Here is a 13395-nt window from a genome sequence, read left to right as displayed (position 1 = left end):
TATTAAAAGTCCCCACATCAACAAATTTCTTAAATGACCAAGGAAATTGCAGACAACTTTTAAAAGTAAAGTCTACAAACTCAACTACCACCAACTGACAAAAACCTTCTTTGCTTTTCACTTCTATCCTTCTTTGCTTTTCACTTCCATCCTTACAATTAAACAGAAAAAGATCTATGCATCCTTGGCATGTTTTAGCTCGAATCCTGCAAGGAAAGTGGAGTCTCAAACATTCAAAACTTGCAATCTGAGCAGACATAAATAAAATCTCAGATAACTAAAATGTTAGCTATGGTATTAATTGATAAGATAGGTAAGGGGATGGTCTATGAAAATGTTGTAGAAGTTAGGATAGCTAGGGCAGGGTTTCAAAAAAGCTCCGGCGTTTGGTGTCCTAGGAGCAGAATCATAGCACAGGGTCTGATCTGATGACATGCTTGAGCCAAGGGGAAGTTTTCTAGGCAAGGAATATGAAGACAGAGGGTAAATGCCTGTGTTTCTTTATTATCAAGTGATGATAAAACTCTTGCTGATATTTTTAAACTACATTTTCCATAGGTTTTCTGACATTGAGGGTAGAGAATAAGTTGGAAATCCACTGTTTAAATCGGCTACTAAAAATTTTACTAAAAATTTTTGTCTCTTAAAAAATCTGTGCCATTCCTTTCTTATAGGCAAATGAGTCTCCTAGCCCTTAAATGTATTTTCCCTCAGTAAAATATCCATTTTAGCTTATCTTTTCTTTTCTTTTTCTTCTTATTTATTTTTCTAGACAGGGTTTCACTCCCATTGCCCAGGCTGGAGTGCAGAAGTGCAGTGGTGCCATCTCGGTGCACTACAACCTCCGCCTCCGGGGCTTAAGCAATTCTTGTGCTTCAGCCACCACAGTAGCTGGAACTACAGGTACATATCATGGTGCCTGGCTAATTTTTGTATTTTTAATAGAGTCAGGATTTCTCTGCATTGGCCAGGCTGGTCTCGAGCTCCTGGCCTCAAGTGATTCTCCCTCCTAGGCCTCCCAAAGTGCTGGGATTACAGATGTGAGCCACTGGCCTGATCTCATTTTATTTATTTATTTATTTAGACAGAGTTTTGCTCTTGTTGCTCAGGCTGGAGTGCAGTGGATGTGATCTCGGCTCACTGCCACCTCTGCCTCCAGGTTTCAAGCCTGCCTCAGCCTCTTGAGTAGCTAGAATTACAGTGGGTGCCACCACGCCTAGCTAATTTTTTTTTTTTTAATTAGAGACAGAGTTTCACCATGTTGGCCAGGCTGGCCTCAAACTCCTGATGTCAAGTGATCCACCCGCCTTGGCTTCCCAAAGTGCTGGGATTATGGGCGTGAGCCACTTCGCCCAGCCTCCTTTTAGCTTCTTAATTCACATTTTCTGTATCTTATTCCAATAGCCAAAACATTAAGCTTTCTTACTCACTTGAGAATTAGAAATTTTCTTTTCATTTCTTACATTATATGCTAAGGAATTTTCTTTTACTTTGTTCTACTTCATAATATAAATAATGATGAGAAATTATGGCAACAAAAAGAGCTAACGTTAGACTGTCAAGGATCTTCTAGGAATAATTTCCCTTATGAACATTATCCCAAGAAGATCAATTCCCCGAGTCATTTTCCCATGATTTTCCCCCACATTTAAAATTATTATATTAATAGTTTATTATTTATCCAAATTTTATGGGAAAATGTTTGCAGTATTGGCTTAACTCAGGGGTCTACAAGCATTAAGACTCATTTTAAGTTAGCTAAATACATAAAAATATGTCTCTATATGCTGTAAATTAGACTTACTTGGTTTAAAATATTTACAAGGCATTAATTACATTTATATTATTTCTCAATAGGTAGTCGCCGACACCACCGTACCTAAGTCCACTAGGATCTTGGTAACGTGACTCAAGTCAAGAAATTGTATTTGAGTTGTGAGAGCTGTACATAATCCAGTTCATTGGGCAGAAGCATTCTAGGGTGTAGGGAGAGGGTCAAACTCAAATCACTATCTCGAGTTCAACTTTCCATGCTAACAGCTCTGCAAAGTGGCAGAGAGAACCCAAGCCTTACCAATCCCAGTGGTAAAACTTTCCAATTTATCATCTTCAGTTTCAGAGAGGAAAGAAAGAAATAGAAAGAAGTTAAGGGCAATTACACTAACCACAGGGTATTTTTACTACCTAAACTTTGGCATTCGAATTAGTGAGAAAGCAAACACCAATCAAAAGCCTCAAAAAATTTAAGGCTTTTTAAAAATTCTGAAATTAAAACCAGGGCCATTTAAAGTAACTCACTTCAACTGGTTCTTGCTATGTTTTGATCACTAAATTTTCAGGCATACTAAATTAGTTCTCTTTACTTGAAATTATTAAGACACTTATGTATACCTTTTATTCAAGAAGCATAAATGAAGACTGAGAAGGCTAAAAGTCAATGCAAACAAAAGAGGAAATGTCCCATGTCTTTCTCAAACACATCTGGACTTTTGCTGAAGATGAGCAGTAAGCCAGATTTATGATCAGACCTACGTTTTAATACCTTAATCCGCTAATTCACCTTAAGACTTTGGAGAAGTCATGCCATAATAAAATTACTTTTCATTTATATTGCGCCTCATATTTTACAAAGTTATTCGGAGTACTTTAGGTACTTTAATCCTCACTTTTTATTAGTGGCAAAAGCCATACCTCATTTTCTCATCTATAAAATGACCTCAAATAGAAATAGGTAATAATACTTAAGGCTGTCTTCTAGGACTTTGTCTAATGTAACCACGTAAAACTATAACTGGAAAGAAAATGTTTAGATCTTTTTGGTTTGATTTATCAAATTTCATCATCAATAGTGAACAAAGACATTAGATAGTCGACAAATTAATACTTCCCTGTCCCCTGTCTGATTGGCTTTAGCAAAGCCTATATAATTGAGTTGGAAATATATTTTGATTTAATGATAATTTCTCTTTTTACTATTTTATTTCTAAAACAACTATTTTAAATCTACCTTTTTAGATATCAAATGCCAATGCCTCTTGTCCTAAACCTAAAATTTAAAAATTGGCTTAGTAATTTTTACATCCTGGTATCTGTATTCAAATTTCATTTTTATAATTCCTTAATGGTGTAACGTTATACATTATGCTGTTAGCAAAGAGTGAGGACAGGTGGCCGTGCAAAGTATTTAACAATTAATTTAAAAGTTATGATTATTTTGAGTAGCTAAAAAAATTAGAAGATGAAAGTGGGCCACGAAGATGCATTTTATTTTAATAAATTTGCTAAACTTCAATCTTTGGGGGCTTTAGATTTCAAACGTGGTATGTTTCAAAATTTCAAGTAATTAGCAGAAGGAAGAAGGTGACTGATGAACAGAATGGCATGATTAATAGCTTCAAAATCTACTCCATAAGAGGAAAAAAATATCAGGCACTTCCCAAAACAGAAACAAAAGAAACAGGAGTTTTACTGTCTTCTTCATTTCTAAATAACTTAACAGTCCTTTCTTTGTGGAAGCACTTGGCTACTTTAAAGTAAATCAAACAAAAGAAATTACAATGAAATATCCAAGAGACTAAACAGTTTGGCACCACTTGAGGGAAATATCATGTACAAGTGGGCAAGAAGGAAAAGGGCTGGTAGGTCCCTGAAAAATGCTAGAGGGAAAGGATGCGCAGGAAAGCACATTGACTACTGGCACTGTGCCTTCAAGAGTGTGAAACCTATTGACAGTGGCACAAATTTGCCCTGGCATCTTCTTGTTTAGGAAGTCCTGGCTTCCAGATGTCTGAGCTATCTCCACTTGTTGAGCACACTTTTACTCAGAAGAAAAATGTTTTGGAAGAATACTGCAAATGCAAGCTCCACCCTTGGTTTTTATTTCATAGATAACAATGACATAGAACCTAGGAGTCTTTTAGACTGGGATATATGCTAAAAAGAAAACTAAAAAATTTTTTAAAGATGAAAAAGAAGTATTAAAAAATGGAGACCAAACATTTATTCTGTTAATGTGTTGAATTCTAATTTTCAAGACTAGTGTTCTACATTTATATTTGACACTCTAAACATAGCTATTATTTTTTCTCCAGTGTGGAGAAAGAGGCTCCCCTTACAATGATTTATTTATCAGATTTTGAGACTATTATACTCTCTTATCAGCTAGCCAGAGGTAAAACAATCAAAGGTAATGGCCTCTCACTTCATTTCTGCTTGCTTTTTTAGAGACTTGCTCACTTGGGGATTTCATGTGAGTTAGGCAGAAAGATTGGATCTGGATTGCCATTGAGTAAAGGAAATGGTTCTGAAGAACAATTTAAATAAAACAAAACAGGTTACAAATCAAACTTATTACAAAACACCAAATAACTTTCAAACTCTTTGATTTGCTAGGTTTTGAGAAGACTAGAACTTGGAATACTGAATTGTACTAATACTAATACTCACTAATAAAACTCCACTTTGTCATAATAAAGAGTAACTGAAACAATGACAAAGAATAAATATCTTAATCTTTTTCATCTTCATTTGAAGACAAAGCCCAAGGAAAACAGTCATGTTACTTCCAAAAATTTCCCTACATATTGCTGAAGCATTAATTCTCTATATTTTGATCATATTCCATGCTTTGGAAAGGTTGTGGCATATAATGACATTGCCCCAATCATTTGAATGATAACATAAATTTTTAAAAAATAGGTAGGGCGTTGTGGCTCACTGCTGTAATCCCAGCACTTTGGGAGGATGAGGCCAGTGGATCACCTGAGGTCAGGAGTTCAAGACCAGCCTGGCTAACATGGTAAAACCCTGTCTCTATGAAAAATACAAAATATTAGCTGGGTGTGGTGGTGGGCACCTGTAATCCTAGCCACTTGGGAGGCTGAGGCAGGAGAATCGCTTGAACCCAGGAGATGGAGTTTGCAGTGAGTTGAGATAGCACCATTGTACTCCAGCCTGGGCAGCAAGAGTAAATCTCCATCTCAAGAAAAAAAGAATAGCTTATCTCCATTTTCCTTTTTATTTTGAGAAGCAGGGAAAAAGGGAATTTGGGGGTAGTCAAAGGTCCTTTAAACAAACCTTTGCTATCTTATCTTAAGCCATGTCGGATAATTTTAAGAAACAGATCTTGAAGTTAGCAAATTGATCTGAAATAGTCAGTGGATTAGTTTAATAGTGTTATTTGCATTTTATGCACACTTTATAACCATTTTCTATAATTGTGACTGTTCTTTCCCCTTATCTATGTCTGTAGACACTGCTTCCCAGGCAAGAAGACTGGGCCTAGGGCAATGAATGGCTAGAGGTTGTGAGTATGGTAGCTATGGAATACAAATTTGAACCAGATCTCAGTAATGCTTGTCACAGTTGAAAGAACAAGATCACCCATTAACCAATCCAGAATCCCCTTAGAAGAATTACTAAATAACTCTAAACGTTTTTCTATCTTTATATGCCTCAGTGGCATCACTAATGGTAAGTCAGATGGACTGGGTATGAATCCTGACTCTATGATTTACCTTAGGCAAGTTATTTCAACTTTCTCAGCCTCACTTTACTCATCTGTATGGCAGGAATAATATCAGTACCTATTTCAAAGAGTTACTGTGAATACTGATCACAGAATGAGGTAAATAACTTAGCACAATGTCTGCATACACCTGTAAAGGTTGTTCTGTTGTTTACTAATATTTTTCAATCAATAAACAGAAAAGCTGGGGTTTTTCCAACAGTTTTGTTTTATAGAATAGAAACGGAAAGATCACAAATGGGTTTATTGTCCCTAATACTATACCTAAGTAAAGGCAGAGCTAGAACTCAAACTCATGGCTTATTCCCAGGTTATTTTCACTTTATTTTGCTGCCTCCCTAATTTATTCTACACAAACCTGAGCAGTAAAGAGAGAAAAGTTGAACCAAAAAAAAGATGAGTGCCCACCTGGCTATCAGAACTGGTTTTAATTCTACTCTACTCTCTAATCCAGGTCACCGCTAACATGTGTGGGGCCACATACCGTAAGTCTAAATAAACAAAGATATACATTGAACTACCTCCTTTACCCCTCCCTGGACAGATATCCCTCCATAGTAGCCTGGAAGGTCAGGCTGAATTTAGAATTCTTGAAATCCTTGGATATAGGTTGGCTCTCTTCTTTCCCCATGCCCTCCCATCTCTAGGGACCTCCTCACTTCCTGGGGTGGAGGGCAGAAGGAAGGCCAGGCTAAGGCCCTCTCATTAAAGCACAGGGCCCAGGAAAAGGATCCATCTTATGCAAAGGGTAGCACTGCTATCATCATATCATTACATTTTAGGCAAAAGTGGCATGAATATTCCTTTCAAGTACTGAGCACCTGTTTTCCTTGTCTCTGACAGAGTTCTAAGATGAATCCATTGGCCAGTAAGATCTATTTCCTGTCAGTTCTGCTGGACCTGGCATTTTCCATAGTTACTGATTATTCAGTTAAATACAAAATGGTTCACCTCTCATTAGGGCAATCAGTCTGCCATGATCACCATCCAGTGTCATGCAGCCTAATTCCCAGCTGGCTCTGGCTGGTGGAATTGTGTGACTTTATCCTGCACACCCAAGAGCACTGGCAATTAGCTGTCTTTGTGCTCTGTGTTTAGAACTCTAGCATGGCCACACCTGAAGAACTGGAAAAATAAGCCTGCATAGCCAGGAGGACTCACTTCCCCAAGATGGTTATCCGCAGCCGACTTCACAATGCCTTAAGAGAATAAGGGCCATCTATCTCCCATTCCTATCTTGGCAAACATTGACTGAAGTGCTAGGTCCTAATGCTTCATTCGAAAAAAAAAAAGTACTAATACACAGGGCTGCTCTTTTCAATAACAGAATACCCATTTTCACCCAGCAGCACCCAACCTTTGTACTGCATATAAAACAGCCCAGAGCAAAACCAATGGAGAACAAAAAGGGCAGTGGAAGGAGTTTGTGGGGAAAGTGAAGACAGTAACCAGTTGCTTGAACATAGCTCCTTTCTGAATACCACGGTATGTTCATCTTCTGAAAAACATTTAACATGCTGGGTAAGAATGCCCCCTTTAACGTTTGTCACCTGAAAATTCTAGGTGAGAGACTGGGTTTCTCAGTACAATGAGGGAAGGAACACCTCCCCACTCCCCGTCAGTCACAATTACGCCTCCCTGGGATTGTTCCGGGTTGGTCCTTCCTCAGCCACTGTTGTTGCAACCCTGTACTTTTCTGACTGTGTCTGTCAGGAAGGAGACAGGAAATTCTAGTCACCCTCACAGCAGCTGCGCCATTCCTCCTATCCTCTTCTAATGACGTTGGTTGGCTTTGGTGACACGAGGTCAGGAACTGAGCCACAGTGAAGGTCAGGAAGATAGGTCACAGTTTCTGCCGTTGTTGGGCTGGGGACCCTGCTGAGGCTATTTGCTTTCTTCCTTTCTGTACTGTTTCTCTTTCCGTTCCTCTTTTTATAATGCAGAGCCAAAGCATCCTGTTTTCAAAACATCTGACTGTTTTGTCACTGAGGAACTCATGCTCTAATATGTTTCACTGAAGTGTAAGACAATTCTTCTAATTTAGGAGGCAATGAAAATTGAAACAAAAATTAACAAACGATTCTAAGAAGGCAATCTGTCGTTAAGCAAAACGGCTAGCTCTAACACGTCGAAGAGAATTTGGGCAGCTGGCAGAAGGTTCACTAGACATCCTTTTGATCTTAAATGACAATACCATTGCCTTGTAAAATCTTCTGCTAACTTACTCCATCTTCTAGTAATTCTTGGAGGAAAATAATTTTCAAGACTAACCCACCTGGCTGAATTGTTCTCTAAAATTCTGGAATTCTATTTGGCCTATGGCCAGCATTAAGGGATTAGAGAAATTTGGGCCAGAAAAGACGATGTTTTTGTAAGTCACAGAAGCAGTTCCTTATCTAACTCTGTGTCTGGGCTGTGAAGTACATTTGAGAAAGTCTTTTAGGATCTTTGAGTCACTCGGTTTTCTTCAAAACTTAAGGAATTAAGGAAAACAAACAACAAAAGCACCACCCTACCTAGATGAAGTAAAGATGAAATATGCTTGCTTTTCCTCCACCAAACACCATTCACGCTCCACCAGTTGCATGTAGACAGCACTTATGTAATTCCCAGATACCCCTCAGCATAACACGATTTCACCTATCACCATTCTTAGATCAGATATTGTGAACAAAACTTAGTGGGCACTTAGCTGGAACAGAACTAGGAACACAGATTTCTGCAAAAATGCAGTGGATGCTGCTGCTAAGTATACTCCCTCTATAACATGTCTTCACATCACTTCCAGATGTGCCACTCAGAGACTTACCCTGGCCCCTTAGTTGGTGAGGGTAAGCAAAATACAGCCACATAAGACTACACGGTAATGGGAGGGGTGATTGTGATAAAGTTTTAAAATGTCAACTTGGATGGAAATCTCAGATAATTTCAACAACATTTAAAACTGAATATGGAATGTTATTTTTTTTTGCCATGGATAATTCAGTTCACAAACAACTGGTATAGATCATATTTCTTTCTGGTGGCCACAAAAATGTTTGCATTGCTTCTTCTTGAAATCCTGGGCTCAAGCAATCCGCCTGCCTTGACCTCCCGAAGAGCTGGGATTGTAGGTGTGAAGCAATACGCCCAGGCCTCACTGCATTATATCATATGTGCCACAGTGCTTGTTTCGCTTAAGCTTTACCTGAGACAATTATCTGAACAATCACTAAATTTTTTAAAGGTAGTAAAGTAAAAAGAGATCTTTAAAAAAAATGATCTTAGCTGTCAGTTGGGCATCATTCATGCACTAAATAATTACTTTGCCTAACACCCTTTCCTCTACAGATCTAGAAAATGACTGACACTGCATGCCTTTTACTTAAGCTAACGGTGTCAGCACTGAGGGTTAGCCCTTTTGTTAGGGTTAGCTCTATTCAACTTTCATTGCTTCCTGCACATAACACCATAAAGAAGGAGCGGAAGCCTGAGGGATTGGAATCCTCACCCGTGTCTACAGAGTGCCTGGTCTCAGAACCTTACTAACTACTATGCTGAATATGAGATTATTTTTAATAAATTTGCAAGAGAGCCAGTGTCTAATTTCAGCACTCTAGGCATGCATGGGATTAGAATACTACAGCATATCAACACTCAACATGAAAATTAATGGCAATTCGTAGTTTCTCACGGAGTATTCTTTTCCTCTTCTTGGAATTAATTGCCTGCTTTATATTGGTGACTCCAGTTAGTTTGTTTTGATGACAATCTAAGTTTGCCATGTTCTCTCCAGTGAAAACTGTTGAAAAACTACCCCATACATGTTGGGTCTACATCTTGCATGGCTGTCAATCATCACAAAATACAGGGAACAGAGTTTCTGCTAATGCTCCAAAGTAGGCTGAAGCCTTGTGAAAATCCTACCACATGAAGTCCTAGTGTGATTTGGAGAAGTTACACAGCAAAGCCCTCCTCATGGGGAAGCAGCTGGTTGAGTTTTACCCTAGCTTGGAAAATCCCTTAGTTTAACCTTCAATGGAGACCTTCAGAGAAAAGTCAATAAATAGTTAATCCTCAAATGTGTTCTTTTCCTTTTTTTCCCTTCCAACTTCAACTCTAAACTAAAATTTTAGAAAGAGACTTATTTTCACCCTTTCATTAACCAATAAACAAAGAGTTCCAAGTAGGAAGAGTCCCCCCTCCCCTCCTTCAGGATCTCCTGAGGACACACTGCTTCCTCTGCGCAGATCCTCTGAGTGGCAGCCAGCAAGCCTTGATTCAAAGGTGGTACTTTTACCCCAGGAAAGCTGGAGAAGGGACACACACTCGCTGGTGCACCTCTGGGCTGGAAAGAGCACACTGGCAGGTGTGGAGAAAAATCTTTTTCCAGCCCCCCAAAACATAGACAATTAGATGATACCTCAGGCTAGAATGATAGGAACTCTGAAAGTGTGTGCTTATGAGGGTATGCTGTAAGGCTTTCTAACAAAGTGTGTGTGTGTGTGTACACACATATATAACTTTGTAATGATATGTATTTAATATAATATTCTCCAAGGTAAAAATACAAAAAAAAGCAACAACTCTCACTACGTAAATTAGCACTGTAAGTCCAGGTGATAATTAAACAAATGATATAATGGTAGATAATTAAAGTTCTTCAACATTAAGCTTTGTCTGGGGATTGCAAATAAAACCATTTTGGGGGCAGCATGCATGAAACAATTTCAAATGATTTCACTATGAAAATCAGCACACTTAAAAGAAGTAAACCTCTGATTTTGGAGACAAAGCATATTGTTTCTTTTTTATCTTAGGCAATGCCAGCATCACAAAAGAAATGTTAGAAAATCCCAGGATGTCCTATTTCTTACAGGGTATTTATCAAATTCGAACGCAAACCATTCCCTCCCATTGATATATGAAGGTTAAACTACTTTCTTGTTTAAAAATACATATGTAACAGCTGATTGCAATGCAACATGTTATGCATTTTACCCTGAAGACTCACACAGATATTAGCTTCCTGAGAACTATAAAAAATGTTTAAAGCATTTTCAATTTTATATTGGTTTGGAAGCTTTACAGACAGACGCCTCTCACCTTCAACATATTCCAAATTGCATCAGTAAGAGAGAAGTTTGTTTTCTGTAAATTGCAGCGTACTGAGGATTTTAAACTTTTGTAGCAGCATCAAGACACAAGTAGAGTGTGACACTTTGGAACAGACTTTCTAGACGAAGCAACAAACATATTCTTAGGGTTGATAGCATTCCCTGGCACACTCTGCTGCAGACAGGGACGGGGAGAGCCAGAGCTCCCTGCAAAATCACACTTTAATGAATAAAAAGTTACCTCTTACCTTGTTAGAAGCCATCTCACTGACAGAGCGGTAGGTCTGTATGGTCTCTAGCTGGTCTAGACACCAGTCTAATTCCTCCAGCGTTTCCATTGCTAATTTTTGATAAGATTCTTCTGCAAACAAACACACAGACATGTAGTTAGGCTGGAGCGGCTGCAGGCTGTCCATAGCAGAGTCACCGCTGCCACCGCTGATTCCGGCGCTACTGAAGGTGCCCCCGTGCTCCTTCATTATTTGCACGCTGGCTCCTTCCTTCCAGCTCTCTCCACCAGGAGAACAAATCACAGTGGTGCTCTGCCTGGGATGACTGGTGCCAAGTTTTCACCCCCCGCCTGGATGAGGTGTCGGTGATCCACCAAGAAACTTCCTCTGAGGAAGAAGGCGGAGGGAACGGTCTCTTATAAGCTTATCTGCATAAATGTGTCCTAAAACTAAAGGCAGAAGTGGCAAAGAGTTTTCTCAGGCTCTCTCTGCCTTAGTCATCCCAGGGTTCTTTAGAGTATGTGATGTCATTTCTGAGTGTTTTGCCATCTCAAGGAGAAATGAAGAAAGCTTTTTCTCATTTTGCTTTTCTTCTAAATGAAACAGTCAAAATTTGGGGGAAAACTGGTTGACCATTACGTTCAAAGTCTGGGCAGTCATTCATGCTGGGGAATGTGTTCATGTTGGAATAATTTAATTCAGCTAACACTGACCTGCACAAGTAAGAGGCATAGGCTATTCCTTTCTCTCCCTTAAATCTTTCCTTTAATTAGAGGGAAAATGAGGTCTCCCTGATAAGACTCCAGTCTAAGAGAAACTGTCTGGAGTTTTACGTGAACACGTTTATTGGCCTGGGAGTCCTGCAGCTCTTGTTATACTAAACAAAGCTAAAACTTCCCTTCTGCAAGTGCCAGGATCACAGGGAAATTCTGAACCGGACTTTCAGGTGGAGCCAGATGTGAACGCTGCAGATTTTTATTTTGATTAAAGCTGGGGGCTCTGATTTGTTGCTCTAAGAATCTAGACTTTCTGGAAATATTTTTTGGTGGTCCATATAAAAAATACTGTTTTGAAGATTACATTTTTTTTCTAGGCAATTAAAACTCTTTTTACATATCCTTAACATGTCATTTTACATCCAGAAGTTTGAGAGCCTATACTTCAAGAAATACTTCAGATTATTGGCTTAAGAAATCTATCTTAAAAAACACTGAATTAAATTTATAAATGCTAGATAAATTAATGAAGCTACAGAGAGTTGTATAAAGCAGTCAGACTCTCCTGCATACATGACTGTTTTTGAGAGAAACAGCATTTATTAACTTTACCAAGCTTTCTGAAATACAAACACACAATAGGCACTAACAAAATGTAAAATCTCATAGAGTTCTAATATAACATTCCTGTCATATTTAAAACACATTTTTATACATTTATACAGAAACTCTAGCAAGACCACATAGTTTTCAAAAATTATTATATGAGTAACCTTACGTCTGTGGTGTGCAAATACTTGAAGCAGAAAAGAGAATCAACAGAACTGTGATTCCAAGTAACTGGAATCACTTGGCCACAGATGCATATTTCAAAGAATAGTTGCTTTGTTTGTCCTCAAAACATTCATACACCTCAGGGTAAACAGGGGTTAAATTCAATATCCTGTATGTCATACTTAAAAAGCCACAAAACCACTGGAGGTAACTTCCTCCATTTTTCTTCACACTCCTCAAAAATGTGCCGAGAAGAATTGAGGTGTTTTTAATAAAATTCATTTCAAGCCAGACTTGCACATACCTCCCTTCCTTTCTTCCACTTCAATTTTGCAATGCTGCCTCAACACGAAGATTCTCTGACTTACTCTCTAGGGTGTCCAAAACACCCCCTTGCCTCCTCTGTTTGCTTCCAGAAGAGCACTTCTTCCAAGGAAGCTTTTTCCGAAGAGACAGAACCCTCCCATCCTCATTCCCTGCCTCTAATAAAGGAAAAAGTCCAACCACTTCCCAGCTGCTGGAGATTTACTACCTTTGTGTCTTCCACATCACAACCTGTGGTTCTCTGTCAGTAAGATCAGACATTCACCAGGATGGTGGGGAGAAAGCAGTTTGCGCCTAACCTTTTGAATCTGCTGATATGCAAAACGACTGCAAGATGATACGTCACATTTCTCCTTCATGAAGAGGAAAGAAAGGATTTGATTTCTACTCAAGCTTGACAAAAGAAATACTTACAGTAATTATACCAACAGATGTACTGAAAAAGAAAAGGACTCTTCAAAGATACACCAATGAGCTCGTGCATTGTCTATTGTACGGAACAAGCACACACGTACTTCCAGAGTTGGTACAACGTGAGATGTGGGTGACTAGACAACGGATATGAAGGGGTCTCACCTTCATTGTCCTCTCTTCTTCAGATCAGCCATAAAAATTTTTAAGCAAAAATAAATACATTTTAAAGCAATGTTAGTTATGCTAGAGTGCCGCTTTCCAAATTCTTAATCCATGGTGAAGATTTTGTGTCCACTCTACAGTTTTCCTATCAT

At 38.7% G+C, this 13395-nt stretch overlaps 1 protein-coding gene across 9 annotated transcripts in view; it reads right to left on the bottom strand.

Moving 5' to 3' along the window:
• The window catches only part of PDE4B (phosphodiesterase 4B), a 701553-nt gene that overhangs the window by 29376 nt on the left and 658782 nt on the right, over positions 1-13395 (bottom strand). For 6 of the 9 annotated variants that reach the window (XM_054236382.2, XM_035251772.3, XM_002750925.5 and 3 more), the window contains one exon: positions 10872-10984. In XM_054236382.2, coding sequence (XP_054092357.1) covers positions 10872-10984 — 113 coding nt within the window. Of the gene's footprint in view, positions 1-10871; positions 10985-11566; positions 11673-12647; positions 12945-13395 lie in introns of those variants that run through there. The other 3 variants (XM_035251778.3, XM_017974819.4, XM_009001418.5) reach the window with 3 other exon arrangements.

This window comes from Callithrix jacchus, chromosome 7 (assembly GCF_049354715.1).
Source record: "Callithrix jacchus isolate 240 chromosome 7, calJac240_pri, whole genome shotgun sequence".
Taxonomy (NCBI): domain Eukaryota; kingdom Metazoa; phylum Chordata; class Mammalia; order Primates; family Cebidae; genus Callithrix; species Callithrix jacchus.
The sequence above is the reverse complement of the archived record's forward strand: the minus strand, read 5'-3'. Positions and strand labels throughout refer to the sequence as shown.